Raw genomic sequence first — 27,605 nt, 5'->3', positions numbered from 1 at the left:
TTCTCAATGGTGAAAAACTGAAAGCATTTCCCTTAAAGTCAGGAACAAGACAAGGGTGCTTACTTTCACTGCCACTATTCAACATAGTTCTGGAAGTTTTGGCCACAGCAATCAGAGCAGAAAAAGAAATAAACGGAACCCAAATTGGAAAAGAAGAAGTAAAACTCTTACTGTTTGCAGATGACATGATCCTCTACATAGAAAACCCTAAAGACTCCACTAGAAAATTACTAGAGCTAATCAATGAATATAATAAAGTTGCAGGATATAAATCAATGCACAGAAATCCCTTGCATTCCTATACACTAATAAGGAGAAAGTAGAAAAAGAAGTTAAGGAAACAATTCCATTCACCATTGCAACAAAAAGAATAAAATACTTAGGAATATATCTACCTAAAGAAACTAAAGACCTATATATAGAAAATTATAAAACACTGGTGAAAGAAATCAAAGAGGACACTAATAGATGGAGAAATATAACATGTTCATATCTTGGAAGAATCAATATAGTGAAAATGAGTATACTACCCAAAGCAATCTACAGATTTAATGCAATCCCTATCAAGCTACCAGCGGTATTTTTCACAGAACTAGAACAAATAATTTCACAATTTGCATGGAAATACAAAAAACCTCGAATAGCCGAAGCAATCTTGAGAAAGAAGAATGGAACTGGAGGAATCAACCTGCCTGACTTCAGGCTCTACTACAAAGCCACAGTCATCAAGACAGTATGGTACTGGCACAAAGACAGAAATATAGATCAATGGAACAAAATAGAAAGCCCAGAGATAAATCCACACACCTATGGACACCTTATCTTCGACAAAGGAGGCAAGAATATACAATGGATTAAAGACAATCTCTTTAACAAGTGGTGCTGGGAAAACTGGTCAACCACTTGTAAAAGAATTAAACTAGAACACTTTCTAACACCATTCACAAAAATAAACTCAAAATGGATTAAAGATCTAAACTTAAGACCAGAAACTATAAAACTCCTAGAGGAGAATATAGGCAAAACACTCTCCGACATACATCACAGCAGGATCCTCTATGATCCACCTCCCAGAATACTGGAAATAAAAGCAAAAATAAACAAATGGGATCTAATTAAAATTAAAAGCTTCTGCACAACAAAGGAAACTATAAGCAAGGTGAAAAGACAGCCTTTGGAATGGGAGAAAATAATAGCAAATTAAGCAACCAACCAACAATCTCAAAAATATACAAGCAACTCCTGAAGCTCAATTCCAGAAAAATAAATGACCCAATCAAAAATGGGCTGAAGAACTAAATAGACATTTCTCCAAAGAAGACATACGGATGGCTAACAAACACATGAAAAGATGCTCAACATCACTCATTATCAGAGAAATGCAAATCAAGACCACAATGAGGTACTATTTCACGCCAGTCAGAATGGCTGTGATCCAAAAGTCTACAAGCAATAAATGCTGGAGAGGGTGTGGAGAAAAGGGAACCCTCTTACACTGTTGGTGGGAATGCAAACTAGTACAGCCACTATGGAGAACAGTGTGGAGATTCCTTAAAAAACTGGAAATAGAATTGCCTTATCACCCAGCAATCCCACTGCTGGGCATACACACCGAGAAAAACAGAATAGAAAGAGACACGTGTACCCCAATATTCATTGCAGCACTGTTTATAATAGCCAGGACATGGAAGCAACCTAGATGTCCATCAGCAGATGAATGGATAAGAAAGCTGTGGTACATATACACAATGGAATATTACTAAGCCATTAAAAAGAATATATTTTAATCAGTTCTAATGAGGTGGATGAAACTGGAGCTGATTATACAGAGTGAAGTAAGCCAGAAAGAAAAACACCAATACAGTATACTAACACATATATATGGAATTTATAAAGATGGTAATGATAACCCTGTATGCAAGACAGCAAAAGAGACATAGATGTATAGAACAGTCTTTTGGATATGAGAAAAGGAGATCATGAACAATTTCTCCACTGTACTTAGGCTTGAAAGCTCACCTCAAGGTTAGTCTTCATAGTAACCCACAGCAACACTCCCACAGTTGAACAAGCTGAGTTTATTACTTTTGGTAATGATGGACAATACACACCATGGGCAACCATGGGTTATATGATTAAGAGGGTACTCAAATGTGTTATAGGATTTGGATTTGAGTTTGATGATTTCTACATTCTAAAGACAGAAAACTAAATGGTATAGTTTAGGCATAATCCTCCTCACAAGTGGTAGCTTTTGTTCCATATATATATATATATTTATATTTATATTTAAGATTTATCTACTTATTTTTGCTGTGGTGGGTTTTCATTGCTGCACGTGGGCTTTCTCTAGTTGCAGTATGTGGACTTTTCATTGTGATGGCTTCTCTTGTTGTGGAGCACAGGTTGCCTAGGCACATGGGCTTCAGTAGAAACAGTGCGTGCACTCAGTAGTTGCAGCTCATAGGTTCTAGAGTGTTGACCCAGTAGTGTGTTATATGGGCTTAGGTGCTCCATGGCATGTGGCATCTTCATGGACAAAGTATCAAACCTGTGTCCCTTGTACTGCAAGGCAGATTCTTAACCACTGGACCACCAGGGAAGTCCCCTGTTCCATATATTTCTATGAAGCTAACCATCATAAACTCGGACACCTTTCATTGCCAGTATCTTGAACTAGCAGTTCTCTAAGTATGGTTCCTTGGGACCACCAAACTTACTCCTGGGCATGACCTGGAAACTTATTACAAATTAAAATTCTCAGGGTCCAGCCTAGATTCACTAAATCAGAAATCCTAGGGTTGGCCATATAACTCTGTTTTAATAGCCTTCCAAGTAATTCTGATGCTCACTCCTTTGCGAGAATCGTTGCTCTAGCCTGTTCCCCATAGAATGAGAACAGCAAATGCATGTATATTAAGTGAAGGTATTTTAAAGAGACCGGAATACCAGACCATCTTACTTGCCTCCTGAGAAATCTGTATGCTGGTCAAGAAGCAACAGTTAGAATCAGCCATGGAACATTGAATTGGTTCCATACTGGGAAAGGAGTACGTCAAGGCTGTATATTGTCACCCTGCTTGTTTAACTTATATGCAGAGTACATCATGCAAAATGCCAGGCTAGATGAAGCACAAGCTGAAATCAAGATTGCTGGAAGAAATATCAATAACCTTAGATATGCAGATGACACCACCCTTATGGCAAAAAGAGAAGAGGGACTAAAAAGCCTCTTGATGAAGGTGAAAGTGGAGAGTGAAAAAGCTGGCTTAAGAGTCAACATTCAGAAAGCTAAGATCATGGCATCTTGTCCCATCACTTCATGGCAAATAGATGGTGAAACAATGCAACAATGACGGATTTTATTTTCTTGGGCTCCAAAATCACTGTAGATGGTGACTGCACCCATGAAATTAAAAGACACTTGGTCCTTGGAAGAAAAGCTATGACCAAACATAGACGTTAAAAATCAGAGACATTACTTTGCCAACAAAGGTCCATCTAGTCAAAGCTATGGTCTTTCCAGTAGTCATGTATGGATAGGAGAGTTGGACCTTAAAGAAGGCTGAGTGCTGAACAACTGATGCTTTTGAACTGTGGTGTTGGAGAAGACTCTTGAGAGTCCCTTGGTCTGCAAGGAGATCCAACCAGTCAGTCAATCTTAAAGGAAATTAGTGCTGAATATTCAATGGAAGGACTGATGCTGAAGCTGAAGCTCCAATACTTTGGCCACTTGATGTGAAGAACTGACTCACTGTAAAAGACTGATGCCAGGAAAGACTGAAAGCAGGTGGAGAAGGAGACAAAAGAGGTTGAGATGGTTAGATGGCATCACCAACTTGATAGACATGAGTTTGAGCAAGCTCCGGGAGTTGGTGATGAACAGGGAAGCCTGGTGTGCTGCAGTTCATGGGGTCACAAAGAGTTGGACACAAATGAGCAAGTGAACTGAAGTCCAGGTAAACCCTAGGACTGGAGTTAACACAGTGTAAAAAAAATTAAAAAGAAAATAGTGAAAAACTGAAATTCCAGAATTTTTTTAAAAAGGGATTGATATAAAATTTCAAATTAGACTTATTGCAGGCCTCCTAAAGACATTTGGAATAAGACATTTCCAATCAAATTTCCTTTGGCTCTTTGATGCTAATATAAAAAAATTGTTTACAGAGAAAAAAGTAAAAAGCAGGATTATCAAGTAAAATACAGGAGCAGAAAGTAAATAAAAAGAAAAAAGTCTCTACTTTTTATCTGAGTATATTGAGGAGAGATGCCAGAGTAGATGTATCACCCTCTTCAAGCAATAAAGATAAATGTGCTCTCAACACGAGCACAGGTGAAGGCCTGGACAAGGTTCTATCACTGCATTTTGTGTAGGGAAACAGACAAAGCGATTACCTTGACTGGCAGACAGAAGACCAGAAAATGCCAACTCCCTTTGCTGCTACTGGCCCAGGCTGTCTGAGCTGCTCCTCTTTTCACTATTATGCCCATATGCACCAATATTGTAGCTAGATCAGTTTTTTAAACATGCAAATCAATGTGGACTGAGGGGCTGGGCCACTCATGTCAGGGATTTTTTTTATAAATTAGTTTTAAATTTGAGACAGTCTACTCTCCTGTACTGGAAAAGAAAAAGCGATCTGACTGAACAGTTAGCCAGATAAGCAAAGGGTTCAAAGGATGAGGGAAGAGGGCCAGAGACAAACACAGGAAATAGGAAAAACAGAACAGCTGAACGTGTGCTGACTGTTGATTATCTACTTTGGGACCTGAAGCCGTGGCTACACAGCACAGAAAGTGTAAGAACAGCCATGAAGGGCTGAGATGTGAAGGCAAAGGCAATGGGGAGGCACATGCTTTACACAACAGTATGGAATGGAATGAATGGCATATGATAGAGTGGCTTAGAAAGGAATAGGGATAGAGGGAAACTTATTCAGATAAAGCCTATGACTAGGAGTAAACTATTCGACCTATCTAGGAATACCTGTTTTCTGACCAACAAAGAGAAGCGTGAACAAGTTTCCTTTCAAAGTACACTCCAGCTCTCATATTCTGTAATGATGTAACTTCCCTCATGGTGACCTCCCCACAGTCAAACCTAAAATAATTATAGACCTCCTGACGGCTCTCCATTTCACTTAGAATGAAAAGCCCTCCGTGTCCCACAAATCTGCTGTGTCAGCAGATACCTACTTTGCCTCTCCAAATCATCTCAGGTCATCTGTCCTGTTTTACTCTCTTCAGGTAGGTGGGCTTCATTCTCTTCCCGGATAGCCTTAGGGTCTTTGCAGGAACTCTCCCCTCTGGCTGGAATGTGCCCCGATAATACTTCTGTAAGGTTGCCTTTTTCTTATGATTCGTATCTCATTTTAAATATAATTCCTCACAAATACCCTACATATCAACCCTTTGTAAAACAGCATTTCACCACCCTCAGCTCCCAACTCGACTCTATGATTTATTTCACAACATTGACTTATTTTTAGGCAAATTCTCATGATCTCAAATGAGTTTATTTCTCCCTTCTTTGCCTGCCCTGTCACCAATGAGAATGCAAATTCTAAGCAGTCAGGTGGCTTTTATGTATTGCTCACTACTATATTCTATGTCTAGAAGGGTGTTTGACACAGTAAGTATACAATATTTCTTGATAAATGAATGAATTCATGAATTTATGAATATTTCATGATAAATGATGTACGATATTATTAGATGAGAATGATTTTCTAGCTTTTAATACTCTGGACACTATTCCTGTTTCCCAAATATAGTCATTCTTCTATATTTCAATTTTATTTTCTACATGTAACTAAGGATTGCAGCACGTGGCTCAGAGGTTAAAGTGTCTGCCTGCAGTGTGGGAGACTTGGGTTCGATCCCTGGGTCAGGAAGATCCCCTGGAGAAGGAAATGGCAACCCACTCCGGTATTCTGGCCTGGAGAATCCCATGGACAGAGGAGCCTGGCGGGCTACAGTCTATGGGGTCGCAAAGAGTCGGACACGGCTGAGCGACTTCCCTTTCACTTTCCCTTTCACTTTCACATGTAACTAAAGCCATAATATACCTCTGATATTTAAACGTTTGAGTTTAAATATCTGTAAAATACAGTTAAACATCTGTACTCACTTCATGTGCGTACATTCTGCTCTTAATTACAATATTCAGTGAATAATCCTATAAACTATATAACAAAGTACATACAATTAATTTCTTACCTTGCAGCAATGATAATAAAAATCATAATAATAGTTAACTAGTTTGGGGCATCTATTTTGTGTATTACATTAGGACTTTCATGTTTCATCTTTCACATGATTCTGAAAAGCAGGTATTTTGATATCCAGATCACAAACAAGGGAATGAAAGTTCACTGGGTTTATGTGACTTACCCATGGTTACACAGTTGGCAAGGGGTCAAAGCAGGTTTTAAACCCAAGTGTCTGGCTCTAAAATGATTTTGCTCTGTCATGAGGCTTCAAACCAAACAAATATCTATTAATAGTTCACCTAGGCTAATGTTAAATAATATGCTATTGCTACTACATGAAGATAATATTTATCATTATAGCTGCAAATCATTGAGTGCTCACTCTGAGGTAGCCGATTTACTTACATGCAAGTTTTATTTTTCAGTTCATACTTTCGAGTATGAAATGACATGATTTACCCATGAAAAAATAAGAGGATTACACTGACTACTGAGTTGCCCAGGGTCATACCACAATGCCATTGTGTAGATTCAATTACCTGGCTTCACCTGCAAGGCCTAGCTATATACCAGTTTCCTTGGTCCTAAATCAATGTTATTTATTTTATCTTACTGTTTCAAGAGAAGCTCATGTAAATACAGTCCTTTTATCCATATTAAAGACCAGCAGCTGAAATATTTAGTACTGCCAAATTGTAAGAAACCCCTTTAAAGCACCAAATTAACAAAGCCTATTGACATTTTCAACTGCCATCTCACCAACACTTTGACACTTTTCCAGTTTGAATTTGCATCAGCTAGAAACATCTGATATGAGTAGCTGGGTCTAATCTCTTAATAGTACATAATTTCAAGGGGAAAATGTTCCAAACTGTGATTATCAATATTTATGTTTTGACCACAATACACAAAATTAATAAATAAAAAGTTTAAGCATTCTATACAATGCATATCAAAGTTGAAGCTAAATTAATCAAAAAGCAACCTCTATTATTAAACCAAGAAAAGAGAAGACTGTGCAGAATCACAATTTGTTTTATCTCGTTTCTTTTACCTTCATCTCTTCAACTGCTGTCTGTAATTCATCTGGGGTTTTATATTCAAAATCTCTCTCTAGGTATTCTTCTTCGGCTTGTGTCATCCATTCATGCATCTCTGACAAATCTTTCTGAAGGCTTAGAGTTTTATCCAAGCCTCCCTTTAAGGCCTCCTTTCTGGCATAGACCTTCCATAAAACAAACCAATAAGTAAAGCATGAATATTGAAAGTCATAAAGCATTATCATTATACTATTATTGACGAGTCTGTAAATAATAGAAAGCTTGGAAAAGATGAAGCCAGAAGTAAATAGCTTACATAAGTGAGGAAAATAACTCATAGCAATTGGATACACCTAATTTCCCGTAAGTGTTAAAATAAGATATAAGCATTTACTTGACATAATGAACAGATTCCCCTAAGACCACAATTTAGCTGTTGTATATGGCAATTCTTTTCTGCAAATGGAGAGTGAAGAAAAACATTTTTTCATGATACGTTTCAGTTGGAAAACTGAATTTATTGGCATACATAGAAGTAGAAATTCTTTGCACTCTTTGATGCTGTTTTACAATTTCAAATATCCTAGGAACTTAATAATCATATACCTATATAAAACTCTCATAAGAAAAGGAAAATGAATAAAAGATAGTCATGTAATTTACAGAAATAAAATTAAAGTGAGGCCATATATATGTGAAAATTTGCTCAGTATCATTTATAGTTAAATAATAGCAAATGAAGTTAAATTACTATATTTTCAAATATGAGATTAGAAAAAAGACTAATTAGAATGCCAAGTTTGAGCAGGGATGTGGGAAAACAAAGGTTTCATACCTGTTTAGGGAAATATACACCACAGTTAAAGCTTTTAGACAGTAAACTGGCAAAATGCATTAAATGCCTTAATGTTCATCAATTTGAGCCTACTCTTCCACATATAAAACGATGTGTTATGTAGTCGCACGTACACTATTCAATTCAGCTTTGAAGATAGCAACATATTGAAAACAAACCCAAAGGTGCTTTCATGGAAGATCAGTTAAATTAATTGTGGGATACACATGTACACACACAGAATGGGCTACCATGGAGCACTGACACATCTGTACTAAAGCAAAAACTGTCTAGTATATAATTTTACATTAAAAAAGGTATAAAAAAGCATGTGTGATAGCAGACTCTTGCTTTATAAAGTCTCATATGTTTCTGAAATACTAATTTATAACAGAATTTATTACTTATTAACTAGAAAGATAGCAAAACTTAAAATACCCAAGAGATCATGCATGTTAATAGCTTACACAACGTAATCTGCTGTAACACACTGAGGGAAAATTTCAATTTAGTATTAGGATTACAATATATAGTGCATCTCTTTTACCTTAAAAAATAACTCTACTCAAATGATGCTATTCTTCTCTCTGGGATTAAGTAGAGTGCATCTTTTAAAGTCTTAATATAAAAGGCATAGTTTTAATAAAACAACATTTTCATGGCACTTTACCAAATATAAAATATATGCAGTACCATGTTCATGTTAATTTTTCTTATACTTTACAACTACCTTAAGCCTAATGTAGTTAAATTAAAGCTACTTAAAGTACTTTACTCTCCTAGGAGAATGTAGAACTTGATCTATTTAAATGTAAGTGTATGTTTCATTATAACAGCTAGAACCACATATCTAACAATTATACTAAAGTACAAAGATGATTTTGCATAGTCAATGAACCTATAATAAGCCCAAGTAAACAAGCTGTTAAATTTCTACTTGGATATGCTGCTATAATCTTTGGAGGCAGTTGGCACAGTGGCAATAATATTAGAATGACTAACAAATTAGCCAAAGACTTGTAGCAAAAAACTATATATAAAATGCATGCTATAAAACAAAACCAGAAGAAAGGGATCAGGAGTGATTTTAAAATGAAAGAAAAGCAGGAGGTCATTTTGAAGTGACAGAACGAGTACACTGGAAAGAATACCAGCTTTGGAATCAGGATACCTGGATTCAATCAATCACTAACAAGCTAACTGAATCTGGAAACATCACTCCATTTATCTCCACTTCTTAACTAACCTAAAAGTTGGACTAGATGATTTCCAAGGTCTTTTCCAAATTTAACATTCTGCTCTACAACTGATGAGGAAGAGATTAATTTTTTGTGGTTTCACATTTTAGAAGGATTTCTGTGAAAAGGTTGAGGTTAAAATCATACTTTCTCCTTCACCTTTATTACCTGAGTGATGCCAACTGTCTAGCCTGAAATTGCCCAATCCACCCCTGCAGTTTCAGCAGATTACACTGCATCAACCGCTTTATAAAACAGGATGTTCTTCACGTTTCCTGTTTCAGAATTTGTAAATCTAACATTCAGCATTGCCCGACCCCACTCTACGCCCCCCGAACCTTTGTTAAGATACAATTGACATAAAACGCTGTTTAAGGTACATACACCATGTGAAATAATTACAACAGGATTAGTCATTGCCTTCATCATCACATATAATTACCATTTTTCTTTTTATTATGAAAACATTAAAGATTTACTCTCCCAGCAAGGTTCATATGTAAAGAAATTATAAAATACTTTATATTAAATAGAATTGTCAGCTATAGTCGCCGTCCTGTAAATGTGCTATGTGTGTGCTTAGTCACTCGAGTGTGTCTGACTCTTTGCAGGCCCATGGACTGTAGCCTGCCAGGCTCCACTGTCCGTGGAATTTGAAATCCCAAGAACTCCCTCATCATAAATGAGAAGTCTGTACCACTTAACCAGAATCTCTTTATCTCCCTCACTCTCTAAGCCCTAGTATCCATTCTACTCTCTTGAGTTTGGCTTTTTTAGATCCCATGTCTTTTTTCTATCTGGTTTATTTCACCTAATATAATACCCTCAAGTTTCATCCAGATTGTTGCAAATCACAGGCTTTCTTTCTTTCTCAGAATAATATTCCTTTGTCTATATGTATGTGTGTATACATGTATGTACACACACACACTTAATCTTCTTTATGTGTTTCTCTCTGACCAGTACTTAGGTTGTCTCCTTATCTTGGCTATCGTGAGTAATGCTGCAACGAATTTGGGTGTACAGACATGTCTTTGAGAAATTCTGATTTTGTTTCCTTTGGAAATATACCCAGAAGTGGGAGTGCTAGATCCTCAGGCAGCTCTATTTTAATTCTGAGGAATCTCCATACAGGCTCCACAGTGACTGTATTGTGTGTATGCTGGAGACTGCAGGGCAGGATGCTTAAGGGTGAAGACGTTACTGCTAGAAACATTGTCTGGGTTATGAAGCTGGGAGTGAGTGGCTGAGGCAGGGTAGAAGATGGAAATCACTGGAGTGGGTATTAAGTAACTGAGGGCTCAGGAATGGGAAAAACCATCTAAGAAGATACTGAAATCACCCAGAATTAGGACAGGAGTAACCATGAGTTAGGTGTTAAAATACATAAGGAATGAGGCAGAGTGACCCAGGGGTCTGTGGATGACTGAACCCAAAAGATATACTGAATCAGAGAAAGATAATGATCTGCAAGGTGCCAGAATGGCACCCACCTTGCTGCTCAATCCAGTGTTTCTTGGTAACTCTAAGTTTATAGTCACCAATAATTAAAATATATATCTATACATTATTTAAAAATTACACATATTTTACAATTGTATATAGGCAGCTTTATGTCTATTTCATCTCTCCTTGTTTATTTCATTGAACAAGTGTGTACATAATGGTTACTCTGTGCTAGATACAGATCTACACACCTTATACACACACACTCATTTAACTATAGAAGAATGTTAAAATTCTTACAAAGTAAGTAGAAATATCATCACACTGTAAAGACTGGGAAACTGAAGTGCAGAGATAAAGCGACTTTTCCAGGCTCACAGGGGTAGCTTACGGTGGGGGCAAGATCTAAACCCAGGCAACCTGGTTCCAGAGCCTCTGCCCTTACACATTGTTTGCCTCTCCATCCACAAGGAAGTCTTCCCCATCCATAAGAGTTCTTATTTCATCTAATTTGGCAAAAAATTCAGAGGGACGGTGGGTCTGACAAGTGCTTTCATTATCAGATAGGAGTTACATAGATGTTATCTTTATTTCTCTGTATATAGTTTATATGCTCACTTTAAATACCTCACTTGGATTCCAGAAGCATTTTGACTGTGTACTCCTCCAAAATAAACATGACCAAAGTAGAAGCACTGATCATTCTACCAAGCTGGTCAATTGTGTTTCTCCCTTAGCACACAGTTTTTCCTTCCTTCATAGAAGGTGCGGTGTCCAACACTGCTGCTCAAAACAGAAAACTCTGAATATCCTTTGATCCCTTCGTCCTCGTCACCCTGAACTTTCCACAAGCCTTATCTTTCATCAAGTACTGCCATTTCTAACGGGGTCTAATAAAACATAAAATCAAGAAAGGAATGTGTTGTTAGCAGTAAGAGTAATGATTGTGGAAGTGAGTGTGAAAGCCCTGATCAAAAATGCAACAAGGAAGAACTTGCCTAATTGGTTAGAAGAAACAAGAAAAATAAACAATCACATTGAGTGGGATAAGCTTGCTGGATGGAGGTGGCAAGGAAGTACAGAATTTCTACAAAGTTTGACTGACACAAGCACTTTGGTTCAGTTTGCCTAGATAACACACTCCCTTCCTCATGCTACTTACTGTATAATGGGAAATATATATAAAAAACAATCAACAGTAATGAAACAGAGCAGCAAGAATTCAAATCACCTCTGTCTCTGTGGAAGAGCTTGGAAAATTATTGGAAGAGGTTTGGACAGTCAACCAAACACAGTGTCACAAGAGGATTATACATTTCCAATTTCTTTGTGTCTCTCAATCTCCACTAATACTCCCCTTGTTATTTGCCAGGAGTATTTCCTACCTGAACAACTGTAATTGCTACATGCCTCCACTCGTGCCCCTTCAGTCCTTTCATATAAGAGGAATATATAGCAAATATTTACATGATGTCACTCCTATACCTAAACGTCTACTAGCTCCCCATTGTACTTGGCATGAATAGTAAATCCTCACTGTGCTTTATAAGAAAATTAATGACTCTTCTTTGCCACCCATTTTCTCATAAAGATTTTTTTTTTTTGCTATTGTTTCCTCCCTTGCTCTAAATAAATTGGTGTTGCTCTTTCTATTCATCCATTAAAAACATTCAACAAACAAATCCTTTTCATACTGGCCTTCCAGGAAAACATCAATGATATAATCTATTCTCTAAGTAATATTATTTTTTTCTCTTAACATCCCTTCTGGAACTGACTTACTCCAGGAGAAGAATGCAAGCTAGCTGACCCCGGGCTATCTCATCGGTGAGTTAATAGAACAGTTGAGCATTTGTCAGTGATGGTATTAGCTGGGTGACTTGCCTTGACTTTTCCTCGGCTCAATTTCTTTCTTTTTCAAATTTAGTTTTTGCCTTTTGGCATGATTTCTTTTCAACTTTGAAAGGTTACTTAGAAATAACGAAAGACAGACTGACTCTAATACACATAAAATGAAACCTCTCATTAACTTCAAAAAGGTATTGGTGCATTAAAAAGTAATCATTGCTTTAGGTCAAAATTTCACTTTTGAACCAGAAGTATTTGATGTATGCTACTTGTATGTAATATTTACTCTTCTGCAATTTAATCTTGAAATTGGAAATAAATATCTATAAAACACTCTTCCATATAAAAATGAGGAACTCAGATATGAATGTACATTTATCTTATATTTTTTTTTCTACTAAGCTGTTCTCAACTATTTCCCAATCTTAATCCATTTATTGAAAGAGATGTACTGAAGAAGCCAAACTCGTCAATCTTACAATCAAAAGCAAAACATATTTATATTTGTACATATGCATGCATTACTCATTCATTTTATTTCTGTATCAAGTATAGAATTGTAAACTATCTTTGTTGATCCAATTACATGTATTAAGTTATGCGGTCTTTTGGAGAAAAGATTCAAGAAAAATAATACCTAAGAAAAAGGCTTTATTGTTCAGAATGATAGCTGTATTCAATAAGATCATTTTAGGACTTCCAATAAGATGAATATATACTATCTAAATATATATTATGAAAATAATTTATATGTTAGACAAAGGCTAGTTTTACTTAACCATACTTTAAAGCATCAACACAGAGACTGAACTTTTTAAAAGGGCCATGGTGAAGGGAGACATTAAGAAATCATAATTAAAATGAAGCAAGTCACCGTAAAAGAGATGGGACATACCTGTCGACATATGTAATCCCATTGAGTGTTAAGTTCTCTGAGCTCTGTTTCCAGTCTAGAAGCAAACTCTGGCTCTGCTTCCGTTTTTATTTTCTGTCCACCTTCATTGACACTGTTTAGACTGGGCTGGATTGTCTGAATATCACTGACTAAAAGCTAAGGAAACAATTTAAGTTAGCCGAAAAAATTACCACAACAATTAGAAATGTAACATAGCTACACAGAAACATATAATTAGGCATCATGACACTACACATTAATTTTGTCCTTTAAAATCTGAAATATATGCTGCAAAATGTTCAATTTTTACGGCATGAATGAAATGGGGAATTATATATCTATAGTCTACTTAGATTAGCTACCAAAGTAAATAAACTTAATACTTCATGTTTAAAAACAGTGCAACAATGATGAGCTTTATAAATTACTATTTTTGAAGGAGGTTTGATTTTCCAACATAGTATGCTGCAGCAGTTTATAGCAAGATGCCGTGAAGGTTATTGATAAAATGGATTTGCTTTTAAAGCTTTTATTCACAAAAAATTTCTTGAAAGAGCTAGATTTTTCTCTTCCCACTGCATGACAATGGCATAATAAATATTATTTCAAAATATATGTCTTGTATTATACTACAGTGTGACATACATGGAAAGAGCAACATAGTTTTACTGACAATTTGTAATAAGATATAACAAGTAGCTAAAAAAAAAATCATTTACCTTTAGCTTAAACTGCATGCTATATAAAAATAATATTGTAAAGTGAGTGTTGAATAAAAGACAATATTTTGTCTATTTCTCTCTTATTTAGCCCAGTTTCTCAACCTTGGCACTACTGTCCTTTTGGATGGGCTAATTCTTTGTTGCGTGGTGCTGTTCTTTGCATTGTAGGATATTAAGATATGTCCCTGGCTTCAGTCTACTAGAAGGCAACAGCATCTACCCCACCTCAAGTTAAGACAAATGAAAATGTCTCCAGACATTGCTGAATGTCCACTAGAGGGACAAAATTGCCCCTGGTTCAGAACCATTGATATCATTAAATAATAGTTTCCATATCAAAGTCTTCATATAAAGAAGTGTCATATAAAAAAAAAAATCTTACCCTGCACTGCTTCAGCTGTTTTTTAAGAATTTCTGAATCTCCAAGGGCAGGCCATTCCTCTTTCAAGAAAACATCAACTTCAGCCATCCACTTCTTCAAGGTTTTTATGTGATTCTGGAATCAGAGACCCATTTTAACACATTATTGGGGTGCTGATTTCCCTTGACACAATTCATCATGGTGATATGTTTGAACACAAGCCTGCGAACAATTCCCATGGTTGAAGAATATCTTTAAGTAGCTCTTCAGGAAAAGAATATTTCCACTAAGACTGCATTTTTATGGTCTGCTGTATGAGCACTGGCGTATGAAGTCTGCTATTGTTAAAAATAAAAGATTACTACCAAATGTGGTTTTATGATGTTACTCTTGAGAACATTAAATCATATCCCCCTCTAGAGAAATTTTAAGTTACAAAACAACTCATGATAATACTAACAATGTGCCCTTACAGTACATAAAACAAACTACGAACAATAAACTCAATGTAATGGTGTCTTTATAGCCTCCCTAAACGTGAACTTCCACAAATTGTTCTCTACAGTTGACAGTTTAAATAGCCCCTCCAGTGGAGAACTTTCAGACCAAGATGTTGTCATCTTTAAAGAAAGAAAACTTGTGCTTTTAATTTCTGATTTGCTCAACCAAGTTGACGTAATGATCAAATGGAAAATGTCATCTTTATTTATTTGTAAATAGCCAATACATCCCATTAATTTTTTTTCCACATAATGCCATTTTTCTTGTTCCTTTTAGGGCTACATTTCAAGTGTGTGGTCTGTCAAACTTCTTTATCTGCCTACAATTCAACTATGCTATCCAGATGAGCTATTTTGCCCTTTCTTAATTAGATTTCTATTCAAAATGTGTGCTTCTCAGAAATTTCCCTCTTCAATACAACAAATAATAATGACTTTAAAAGCATCTGACTAAATCGAAAGATTTCAACATTATTATCTGGCTGACATTTCTTGAATCTAGCTTTGCTCTTTGGCCCATATCGCCACTGTCCTAGTTCAGACCTTACCACTGCCTCTTTGACAACTACATTAGCTCTTTCTCGTATCTACTTCAGTCTCACCCCATTCTAACCCATTCTCCCCAGTGGTACCAATATTCTTCTCACCTCCTTCTTCTTCTCAAAGTGATGTTTTAAAAAAGCCCAGATATTATTTTATCTCCCCCCTCTTGAAGTACCAGTAATAGTTCCACATTATCATTATGTTTAATCCCATCATGGTTAGATTATAATTCATATTCCAAAGCATGGCATCCAACTTATTTGTGACCTACTCTCAGACTACTTCTCCAAACACCTCTTTTATTAATCTCCAGACATACCTTTTATCTCTCCAATATTGAACAACTTTCAGATAATTGACCATGCTGCTCCATTTTGTCAGGAACTCTTTTTCCGTCTTTTATTAGGTACCTAAATTCTACGTGTTTAAGGTGTAGTCAGAGAACTCATATCCCAAGAACACTTCATAACTCCTTTTCCCAGGATATGTTGCTTTTCTTCTCTTTCCACTGTCATATTCACTGCACTATTTTATTTACTTACCATGCTATAGGTTAAATAATGACCCTTTGAGATTTCAGGCCCTTAACCCTGGAAGCTGTGAATATGGTGCCTTACATGGCAAAAAGGAATTTGCAGATGTGATTAAGTTAAGGATATCACTGAGACGACCCAGAGGGATGGTACAGGGAGGGAGGAGGGAGGGGGGTTCAGGATGGGGAACACGTGTATACCTGTGGTGGATTCATGTTGATGTATGGCAAAACCAATATAATGTTGTAAAGTAATTAACCTCCAATTAAAATAAATAAATTTATATTTAAAAAAGTTAAGGATATCAAGATAAAGAGATGATCCTGGGTTATCCAAATGGACACAATATGATCAAAGGATTCTTATTAAGATAGAAGCAAGAGTGTAAAAGAGAAATTGGGAGGTGCTACACTCCTGGCTTTAAAGATGAAGATGGAAACATGAGCCAAGATTGTAGTTTCCCAAAACTAAAAGTGACTAGGCAATAAATTTTCTCCTAAAGCCTCCAGAAAGGACACAGCCCTGTCCATACCTTGATTTTAGCCCACTGAGCCTGATATTGAACTTTTGATACCCAGAACCACAATATATGTGTGCTGTTTCAAGCCATTAAATTTACAACAACTTATTACTGCAGCAATAGGAAATGGATACACGTCCCTTTCTCCTTCACCAGACATGGGCTCCTTGATGGCAAGGACCATGTAACTGTACCCTCTTTTGCCACAAGCACAGACAAAAAGTGTGTTTTTATATGTGTGTGTATGTGTATGCATATGTTCATACCTCGAGAGACATTACTGCGGATGTTGTGCTTTAAAAAATAATGTAAAACTGCTAGGTCTTCTGGTTTGTGAAAGGTAAGAAAAAACAACTAAGTAGCTGAACTGGGATTTAAAACCAGAAGCGTGCTATTCCGATGCTTTTCCATCATGCTTTCAAGCTTCTTTCCAACATTAACATTTTTTGCAATAAGTTACCACATAAGAGAAATATCACCTGTATTACCAAATGTTTTAAACTTTAGACTACAGTGCAGTTGTTGGTTTACTAATGCTTGGGTAATTAAGTGGCACTATTCAAACAAATTAAGTTAGTAGAAGTTGTTTTGTGGAAGGTGATGGGATCAAATTTATATATAAAATTACAAGTGAAATATGCTGATGAAATTATGTATATTACATGGCAGATAACTTTTTATTTGGTGGTGGTGGTTTAGTCACTAAGTCATGTCCGAATCTTGTGACACCATGGACTGTAGCCCCCCAGGCTCCTCTGTCCATGGGATTTTCCAAGTAAAAATACTGGGGTGGGTTGCCATTTCCTTCTCCAGGGTATCTTGCTGACCCAGGGATCGAAGCCACGTCTCCTGGGTGGAGGCGGATTCTTTAGCACTGCATCAACATGGAAGCTCCCTCACCCCATATATACATACATACATACATACATACATACATACATAGATTCAAGGGGTTAGATCTGATAGACAGAGCCTGAAGAACTACAGACAGAGGTCTGTAACATTATACAGGAGGTAGTGATCAAAACTATCCCAAAGAAAAAGAAAGGCAAAAAGGCAAAATGCTTGTCTGAAGAAGCCTTATAAATAGCTGAGAAAAGGAAAGAAGTGAAAAGCAAAGGAGAAAGGAAAGATATACCCATCTGAATGTAGAGCTCCAAAGAATAGCAAGGAGAGATAAGAATGCCTTCCTAAGTAAACAATTCAAAGACATAAAATAATAGAATGGGAAAGACTAGAGATCTCTTCAAGTAAATTAGAGATACCAAGGGAACATTTCATGCACAGATGGGCACAATAAAGGACATAAATGGTATGAACCTAACAGGAGCAGAAGATATTAAGAAGAGGTGGCAAGAATACACAGAAGAATTATGCAAAAGAGATCTTAATGACCCAGATAACCATGGTGGTGTGATCACTCATCTAGAGCCAGACTTTCTGGAATGTGAAATCAAGTGGGCTTTAGGAAGCATCACTACGAGCAAAACTAGTGGGGATGATGGAATTCCAGCTGAGCTATTTCAAATCCTAAAAGATGATGCTGTCAATGTGCTATACTCAATATGCTAGCAAACTTGGAAAACTCAGCTCTGGCCATAGGACTGGAAAAGGTCAGTTTTCATTCCAATCCCAAAGAAAGTTCAAACTACCACACAACTGCACTCATCTAACAAGCTAGCAAAGTAATGCTTAAAATTCTCCAAGCTAGGCTTCAACACTACATGAACTGAGAAATTCCAGATATTCAAGCTGGATTTTAGAAAAGGCACCAGAACCAGAGATCAAATTGCCAACATCCATTGGATAATAGAAAAAGCAAGAGAGTTCCAGGAAAAAAAAAACACCTACTCCTGCTTTATTGAATATGCCAAAGCCTTTGACTGTGTGGATCACAACAAAGTGTGGAAGATTCTTCAAGACATGGGAACCAGAACACATTATCCATCTCCTGAGAAATCTGTATTCAGGTCAAGAAGCAACAGTTAGAACTGGACCTGCAAAAATGACTGGTTCCAAATAGGAAAAGGAGTACGTCTAGGCTGTATATTGTCACCCTGCTTATTTAACTTATATGCAGAATACATATGAAATGCCAGGCTAGATGAAGCACAAGCTGGAATCAAGACTGCCGGGAGAAATACCAATAACCTCAGATATGTTGATGACACCACGTTTATGGAAGAAAGCAAAGAGGAACTAAAGAACTTCTTGATGAAGGTGAAAGAGGAGAGTGGAAAAGCTGACTTAATACTCAAAAAACTAAGATCATGCCACCAGGTCCTGTCACTTCATGGCAATAGATGGGGAAACAATGGAAACAGTGACAGACTTTATTTTCTTGGGTTCCAAAATCACTGCAGATGGTGACTGCAGCCATGAAATTACAAGACGCTTACCCTTTGGAAGGAAAGCTATGAGAAAACTAGACAGTGTATTGAAAAGCAGAGACATTACTTTACCAACAAAGATCCGTCTAGTCGAATCTATGGCTTTTCCAATAGTCATGTATGGGTGTGAGAGTTGGACCATAAAGGCTGAGAGCCGAAGAATTGATGCTTTTGAACTGTGGTGTTGGAGAAGACTCTTGAGAGTCCCTTGGACTGCAAGATCAAACCAGTCCATCCTAAAGGAAATCAGTCCTGAATATTCATTGGAAGCACTGACGCTGAAGCTGAAGCTCCAATACTTTGGCCACCTGACGTGAAGAACTGACTCATTGGATAAGATCCTGATCCTGGGAAAGATTGAGGGCAGAAGAAGCAGACAACAGAGGACGAGATGATTGGATGGCTTCACCGACTCAACGGACATGAATTTGAGCAACCTCTGGGAGACAGTGAAGCACAGGGAAGCCTGGGACACTGCAGTCCATAGGGTCACAAACAGTTGGACACAACTGAACAACAACACACACATACACACACACACACACACATATATCCACTCAGCAAATTCTTTACCTCTGAGCCAACAAGCAAGTCCCCCAGCTCTAGATAACATGTTACAATTAAAGCCGACATGTGAGTTAGCCTGTGTGTGTGTGTGTGTGTGTGTGTGTGTGTGTGTGTGTGTATACATTCTTTATTTTACAACCAAAATAACAATGTATTTTTCAGGAAAAAAAAAATTTCCTGCACTGCAAGCAGTCTTTTGCATCACAAGTGGGTTTATTCATAAGCTAAATAATTATTTACAGGGTAACAAGACTAAAAGGAAGATGGGCTTTGAATTGAGCTGAAAAGTTTTTTAATTCCTGTTGGTAATGGTGGAAAAAAGCTAATTCTAAAGAAAATCAAAGAAACAGAATTCTTAATGCCTTCTTAAAATCAATAGGCAAACTATTGTCCTTCAAGACAAATTTGTATCTTTTGGCCTTATCACTGACTTTAAGGGACTATGTCTTTTAATTGTATAACTCATCATTAGGAGAGAAACAAATAAAAATCAATATAAAAAGTAAAATCTTGAATTACCTGAAGTTTTCGGAGTTTGGCCATTTGCTCCTCTAGCTTTTGGCAACGTTCAGTCAGCTGGGCAGAGAGTTTCTTCCATCGACCCTCAATGTCTTCAAATTCTGATTGATATCTCTGGCTTATATGAGAGGGTGCTTTCCTTGACATCTCTTTCACAGTGGTGCTGAGATAGTTTAAGTCATTTTGGTGCTCTTGCAGAGAGCTTTGTAAAGCCTCAAAATTAAAAAGAAAGTACCTTTATACTAATTGATGAATATTAATGAGTTTAATTGTTCAACTTCATTGATGAGTTTCAGATAAATCAAATGTACTTAAAATGAAAGCTGTGTGGCTCAAATATTTAAAATAATAAATGATGTAACATCAGATGTGAAATAATTAGCAACTTAAATTCTACTTTCAATCATGAGTAATTTACACATTATTTAGTAATATTGTATTTATAAATCTATGCCTATTCTTATCAACAAAGTGGAATATATACAAAACTGTATCTTATTGAAACAAAGAGTTTTAGCTTATCTAATTTTATTAAATTTTATTTGTATATTAATAACTGCATTTATGGTTCAATTAATGGAGTTTAACTTAATTATAAGTAAACTTAATCATAAGCCTTTAGTAAGATAATTTCTAATCTTCATAGATAAAAATATAACTAAATAAGATTGATATATGTGATAACAAAACTCTGAATAAGCTAAATCATATAGATAGTTTACTCATGCCATTTAATGGAAGTTTCTTATTCTTCAAAAACAGTGTTCTATTTTGTAGTATCACCATGAAATTTTCAGATAATTTTGGGGAGAATTTATAAACTTCATTTCACATTTGTACTGTATAATCTATTCCACCCCTTATAATAGAAAGCATACATTAAGGATTGCTCTATTCTGCATTTATTTAAATGTTACTTTCTGGTTAGAAAAGTAATAAAGGTTTAAGATTTTAAAATGGACAAAAATACCCATTACATACAACTGTTTTTAGATAAATTTCCAGGCTTTTTTTTTACTGAATAGCTGATCATATTTTATACTCACATACACATAATTAAGTAAAACACATAATCTTATGGTTATATAATATTTATTTTGTGATATGTAAGTTATTTTAAATTTATTATTTTATTTATTAAATTGTTACACTTGATTATTTACACAATACATAGTATGCACATACATTTTGAGCTAAGCAATTTATTGTGAGCCTTTTCCCATGTCATTAGTTCAGTTCAGTCTCAGTCGTGTCCGACTCTTTGTGACCCCATGAATCGCAGCATGTCAGGCCTCCCTGTCCATCACCAACTCCCGGAGTTCACTCAGACTCCCGTCCATGGAGTCAGTGATGCCATCTAGCCATCTCATCCTCTGTCGTCCCCTTTTCCTCCTGCCCCCAATCCCTCCCAGCATCAGAGTCTTTTCCAATGAGTCAACTCTTCACATGAGGTGCCCAAAGTACTGGAGTTTCAGCTTTAGCATCATTCCTTCCAAAGAAATCCCAGGGCTGATCTCCTCCAGAATGGACTGGTTGGATCTCCTTGCAGTCCAAGGGACTCTCAAGAGTCTTCTCCAACACCACAGTTCAAAAGCATCAATTATTCAGTGCTCAGCCTTCTTCATAGTCCAACTCTCACATCCATACATGACCACAGGAAAAACCATAGCCTTGACTAGACAGACCTTAGTTGGCAAAATAATATCTCTGCTTTTGAATATGTTATCTAGGTTGGTCATAACTTTTCTTCCAATGAGTAAGCATCTTTTAATTTAGGTAATTGTAAAGTAAATGTCATTTAAAGTAATTATAAGTAAATGTCATTAAGTAATTTTTAAAAACATAGATTTTAATTGCTTCTGTAGTTCTTTTAACCATTTTTCATTATTACTTGTATAAATTAATTTTAACTTTTCTACTCTTTTCAGTTCAGTTCAGTCACTCAGTCATGTCCAACTCTTTGCAACCCCATGGACTGCAGCATGCCAGGCCTCCCTGTCCATCACCAACTCCTGGAGTTTACCCAAACCCACGTCCATTGTGCCAGTGATGCCATCCAACCATCTCATCCACTGTCATCCCCTTCTCCTCCTGCCCTCAATCTCTCCCAGCATCAGGGTCTTTTCCAGTTAGTCAGCTCTTTGCATGAGGTGGCCAAAGTATTGGAGTTTCAGCTTCAGCATCAGTCCTTCCAATGAACACCAAGGACTGATCTGCTTTAGGATGGACTGGTTGGATCTCCTTGCAGTCCAAGGGACTCTCAAGAGTCTTCTCCAATGCCACAGTTCAAAGGCATCAATTCTTCAGCGCTCAGCCTTCTTTATAGTACAACTCTCACATCCATACATGACTACTGGAAAACCATAGCCTTGACCAGACGGACATTAGTTGACAAAGTAATGTCTCTGCTTTCTAATATTCAGTCTAGGCTGATCATAACTTTCCTTCCAAGGAGCAAGCGTCGTTTAATTTCATGGCTGCAATTACCAACTGCAGTGATTTTGGAGCCCAGAAAAATAAAGTCAGCCACTGTTTCCCCATCTATTTGCCATGAAGTGATGGGACCAGATGCCATGATCTTAGTTTTCTGAATGTTGAGCTTTAAGCCAACTTTTTCACTCTCCTCTTTCACTTTCATCAAGAGGCTTTTTAGTTCTTCACTTTCTGCCATAAGGGTGGTGTCATTCGCATATCTGAGGTTATTGATATTTCTCCCAGCAATCTTGATTCCAACTTGTGCTTCTTTCAGCCCAGCATTTCTCATGATGTACTCTGAATATAAGTTAAATAAGCAGGGTGACAATATACAGCCTTGACCTACTCCTTTTCCTATTTTGAACTTTCTGTTGTTCCATGTTCAGTTCTAACTGTTGTTTCCTGACCTGTATACAGGTTTCTCAAGAGGCAGGTCAGGCGGTCTGGTATTTCCATCTCTTTCAGAATTTTCCACAGTTTATTGTGATCCACACAGTCAAAGGCTTTGGCCTAGTCAATAATGCAGAAATATATTTTTTTCTGGAACTCTCTTGCATTTTCGATGATCCAGTGGATGTTGGCAATTTGATCTCTGGTTCCTCTGCCTTTTCTAAAACCAGCTTGAACATCTGGAAGTTCATGATCCACGTATTGCTGAAGCCTGGCTTGGAGAATTTTGAGCATTACTTTACTAGTGTGTGAGATGAGTGCAATTGTGTGGTAGTTTGAGCATTCTTTGGCATTGCCTTTCTTTGGGATTGGAATGAAAACTGACCTTTTCCAGTACTATGGCCACTGCTGAGTTTTCCAAATTTGCTGGCATATTGAGTGCAGCACTTTACTTATTTTACACATGATAGTGTGTACCTCTTAATCCCATACTCTCATTTTGCCCCTCTCTCCTCTGGCAACCACTGGTATATTCACTATATCTGACTGTTTTCTTATATTCATTTATGTATTTATTTTTGCAATTTCATATGTAAAAATGATATCCCATTTTGTAAATTTGTACATCCTTTTCAATTTGAGCTACAATCATTCATAGGAATAATAGTCATTTCTTTCTTTGGTGACTACCTGATTAATGACCTACTCAGACAGATGTTTTCCTTCTTTTGTTTTTCTTTAAGATTTGCTCTGGTACTTTTCCTGGTGGCTCAGACGGCAAAGCGTCTGTCTACAATGCCGGACACCCGGGTTCGATCCCTGGGTTGGGAAGATCCCCTGGAGAAGGAAATGGCATCCCACTCCAGGACTATTACCTGGAAAATCTCATGGACGGCGGAGCCTGGTAGGCTACAGTCCATGGGGTCGCAGAGTCGGACACGACTGAGCGACTTCACTTTCACGTTCACTGGTACTTTTACAATGCTGCGATCACTTCCACTGATTTTTGTGCTCCCCCATCATATATTTGTAAAGAGGTTTAGTAAACTTTCCTCAAAATTTATGCCTGTTAAAACCTTTTTGAATTTTTAATCTACGTAGTAGTTTGTTTTGGTGTAACAGTTGACACAAGGTTCTGACTTCATTGTTTTCAGTAAGTTAATAATTCATTTTCTCAATAATAGTTATAATTTTCCCTTCATCACTGCTTTATGAATGGAAATATACTTTTCCATTCGTCTGTGTACCATTTCTTATATACTTAACCCACTCCCCTAATCCTATACCTGTGTACTGCTATGTTTTCTTACATTTATAGTTCTATTAAGTCACACAACTCTCAAAGTAAATTTTAAAATTATTCCAGGTGTTGGAAATAACAACATAAAAAGGAAAAAAGATTAAACAGTTATAGTTTGCTTTGTATTATAGTAGAGGAAATGGTTTGATTAGAATGATGTATACTGGGAAATGTTTAGAGATTTCTTTGAAGAAATACTTCTAAAATTATTTTTTTTTTTAGTAACTAGTATTCAATTCCCAAAACAGAACTGATACAACAAAGTTAAATTTTTAACTTGTTTTCTTAATTCAGAAAATTTGGACATATTATCTCAGTTCTTAAAATATAATACACGAATGTGTTTTAATGCCTTACAAAATAAAATGTGATTAGGTATACACCACAGGTTTTTTAGAGTTAGTAGGAAAGCATCCTAAAATCGCATACAAATTACATCTTTCATTTCCAATATTAGCATTTTATTTCCTAATATAAAACTGTTAAAATACACTTAATAGAATTCCAAAAACTAATTACAATATTACATCAAACGAGTTTAAATTAAAACTAATTTTAAAACTACATTAATTTTACCACTTTCTGGTTGGAAATATGAGTCAGCAAGCAAAGGGGAGGAAATAATACCAGAGCTTTTATAATAATCTAAATCTATGTTTCTGAAAATACACACTAAGCAAGAAAGAATATATTTCATGTGTAGATCATATCATTGTCTTCAAAGACGGAATCTTTATCTTAAGGAGAGAGGCACAAATACATTAAATATTATGCTTTTATAGCCTTCATTTTTTCAGCTGGCCAACTGTCATACTTGCCACGATTATTTTAATTCTAGTATTGTATTAAGGTTATAACAATGTGACTGCTTGATAGATGAGCAAGACTTGAGAGATGTATCAAGATTTATAAAAAGTCACAGACCTGTAACTCCCCAAGTCTCTGCTGCATGATCTCGTATTCAGTGACAGTAACCTGAGGTATAGAGAGTTTGGTTTCTGACTGTTGGATCCACGTGAGGATGGTACTCATGGTCTCCTGATACCGCACGGTGGGTAAAGTGTCCAAAACTTTATCGAAAGGGAAAAAAAAACAGAGAAACATTAACCATTTAAATTTTTTTCATTTGTCTTTCTAAGTTGCCAGAAAACTCAATCATACTAATTACAAATATTAATGAAGTGTGAAAATCTGAAAATATAGAGTAGAATATGATTATGACAGAAACTATGCATATATGACATTCAATCTTGCAAGATTTTCATGGTTAAATTAATGCTTTTTAAGTTGAGGAAATAGAGCAACAGGGTAACTTGTCCAAAAATGGAGCAACAGAGAGGCTGAGTAACTTGCCCAAGGTAACACAAATGGTTGTTCGATAACCCAGGTAGAGTTCATGTATATTTGACTTTGAAGGCTATTGAAGGCTATCCTCTTTCTGTATTATTTGCCTTGGGGAAAAATAGTACCATTATCTACAGCAGGTGATATTTTAAATTATGTCATTTCATATCTTACTAAAGAAACAATTTTTGTGTGCTCAGTGTGTGTCAGAAACCTTAATAATGATCACACATATTATAACTCTTAATTCTTACAGTAAACCTCTGAGACATGCATTTTTTTTCCATTTACATTTGAGGAAACCTAGGTTATAAAAGAAGGCCAACTGATTTGCTCACAGTCAAACATCTAGTAAGTGTCATAGCCAGGATTTCAGCCAAGATTATTTAATTTTAAAGTCACACCCACCAACAAACAATGCATTTTCTCTAACATGTGTATATATATGTATACACACATACATTCATTCCAATTATACATAGGGAATAAAATTATATATGGGAAAGTACAATGTGTTCATTGTGTATAGTTATATATGCTTAAAATCTAAAATGCATATGTTTATATACACTATTTATTACTATATATTATTTTGTATTTTACACACACACCTATACAGATTATGTGACTAGTAGCTATACTGACCATGTTCAAGGTGGAGAATTTTGTTAGAAAACTGGAAATGATAAAAATGATCTTAAGTGGTTTAAGGAGGTTAAAAAAGAAATTATACTAAACATGCAATAAGTGAAAAGTAACAAAACAGTGGATGGGTTTCAAAGCAGATTAGACAAAGCTAAACAGAGAATTAATAAATCTGAAGATAGGCCAGAAATAAATTGTGTATATATATATATATATATATATATATATGGAATGAAGCATGGAGGGACAAAAGAATGGAAAATAAAGATGAGAGAATAAAAGACATAGAAAAAAAACAGCAAAATGAACATAAATGTATCCCAGAATCACAGAGAGAGATGTGGGACAGGAGCCATATTTGAAGAGATAATGGCTGAGAATTGTCCTAAATAGATAAAGCCACAGTACAAAATACTATCTCAAATCACTAGATCAAATGGCATTATTTAAACCATATTATTTTTAACAGAGAGCATATGGGTTTCACTTCTATATACCAATTCCTTCTAAACTTAAGGAGAAGAATGTAGGAAAGTATTTTGCATGCTAATCAGTGGCATTTTCAAATGGAAAATACATTTTTAGAAAGTGTGTTAGAGAGGGATACTGAGAATTGTACTCAATGGACTTATATTTATTTGTCAGTTCATGCCCAAATTTATTTTTATTTTTTTATTATTATTTTTTAAATTTTTATTTTTACTTTATTTTACTTTACAATACTGTATTGGTTTTGCCATACATGGACATGAATCCACCACGGGTGTACATGCGATCCCAAACATGAACCCCCCTCCCACCTCCCTCCCTACAATATCCCTCTGGGTCATCCCCGTGCACCAGCACCAAGCATCCTGTATCCTGCATCATATTTTTAGAGGCCTTTGTCAATCTGAGCACTTTTGATTTCATATGGAAGGATGTCAAAAGGTCTCTGTGGTACTTTAGACCTCCCTGCTTTCTTTCATACAAATAATGTGTCTCTGTCTCTATTGACGAGATACATTTGAATGCTAGGTAATTATTTATAAAAACAAAGATGACTCTCAGGAATAGTACTGAAGTAAAGGAGTACTTAGTTATGATGAAGCAAAGAGTTAGAAGGAGATGGGTCTATGGGTAGAGACACAGAGGAGGTATGTTGAATCGAACAATGCTACTTTCCCTTGGGGCAATGAGTGGGAAACTACATTTATCAGAAGCATGCCACAGGTGATACGCATCAGTTCCATTTTATCCAGAGGATTAATATATGTCGGAGAGAAAGATAAGTATATAAAGT

General features: G+C 36.2%; 1 protein-coding gene across 1 annotated transcript in view; it reads right to left on the bottom strand.

Annotated features, from left to right (window-relative positions):
• Positions 1 to 27,605, bottom strand: part of DMD (dystrophin) — a 1,795,368-nt gene that overhangs the window by 1,421,337 nt on the left and 346,426 nt on the right. Inside the window, exons 17-21 of the mRNA XM_068961890.1 lie at positions 25,259 to 25,404; positions 20,170 to 20,382; positions 14,619 to 14,732; positions 13,515 to 13,670; positions 7,267 to 7,437 (exon numbers count right to left, since the gene is read on the bottom strand). Coding sequence (XP_068817991.1) covers positions 7,267 to 7,437; positions 13,515 to 13,670; positions 14,619 to 14,732; positions 20,170 to 20,382; positions 25,259 to 25,404 — 800 coding nt within the window. The remainder of the gene's footprint in view (positions 1 to 7,266; positions 7,438 to 13,514; positions 13,671 to 14,618; positions 14,733 to 20,169; positions 20,383 to 25,258; positions 25,405 to 27,605) is intronic.

The sequence above is a fragment of the Capricornis sumatraensis genome, chromosome X (genome assembly GCF_032405125.1).
Source record: "Capricornis sumatraensis isolate serow.1 chromosome X, serow.2, whole genome shotgun sequence".
Classification (NCBI taxonomy): domain Eukaryota; kingdom Metazoa; phylum Chordata; class Mammalia; order Artiodactyla; family Bovidae; genus Capricornis; species Capricornis sumatraensis.
Note: the sequence above shows the minus strand (reverse complement) of the source record. Positions and strands in the feature narration are given on the sequence as shown.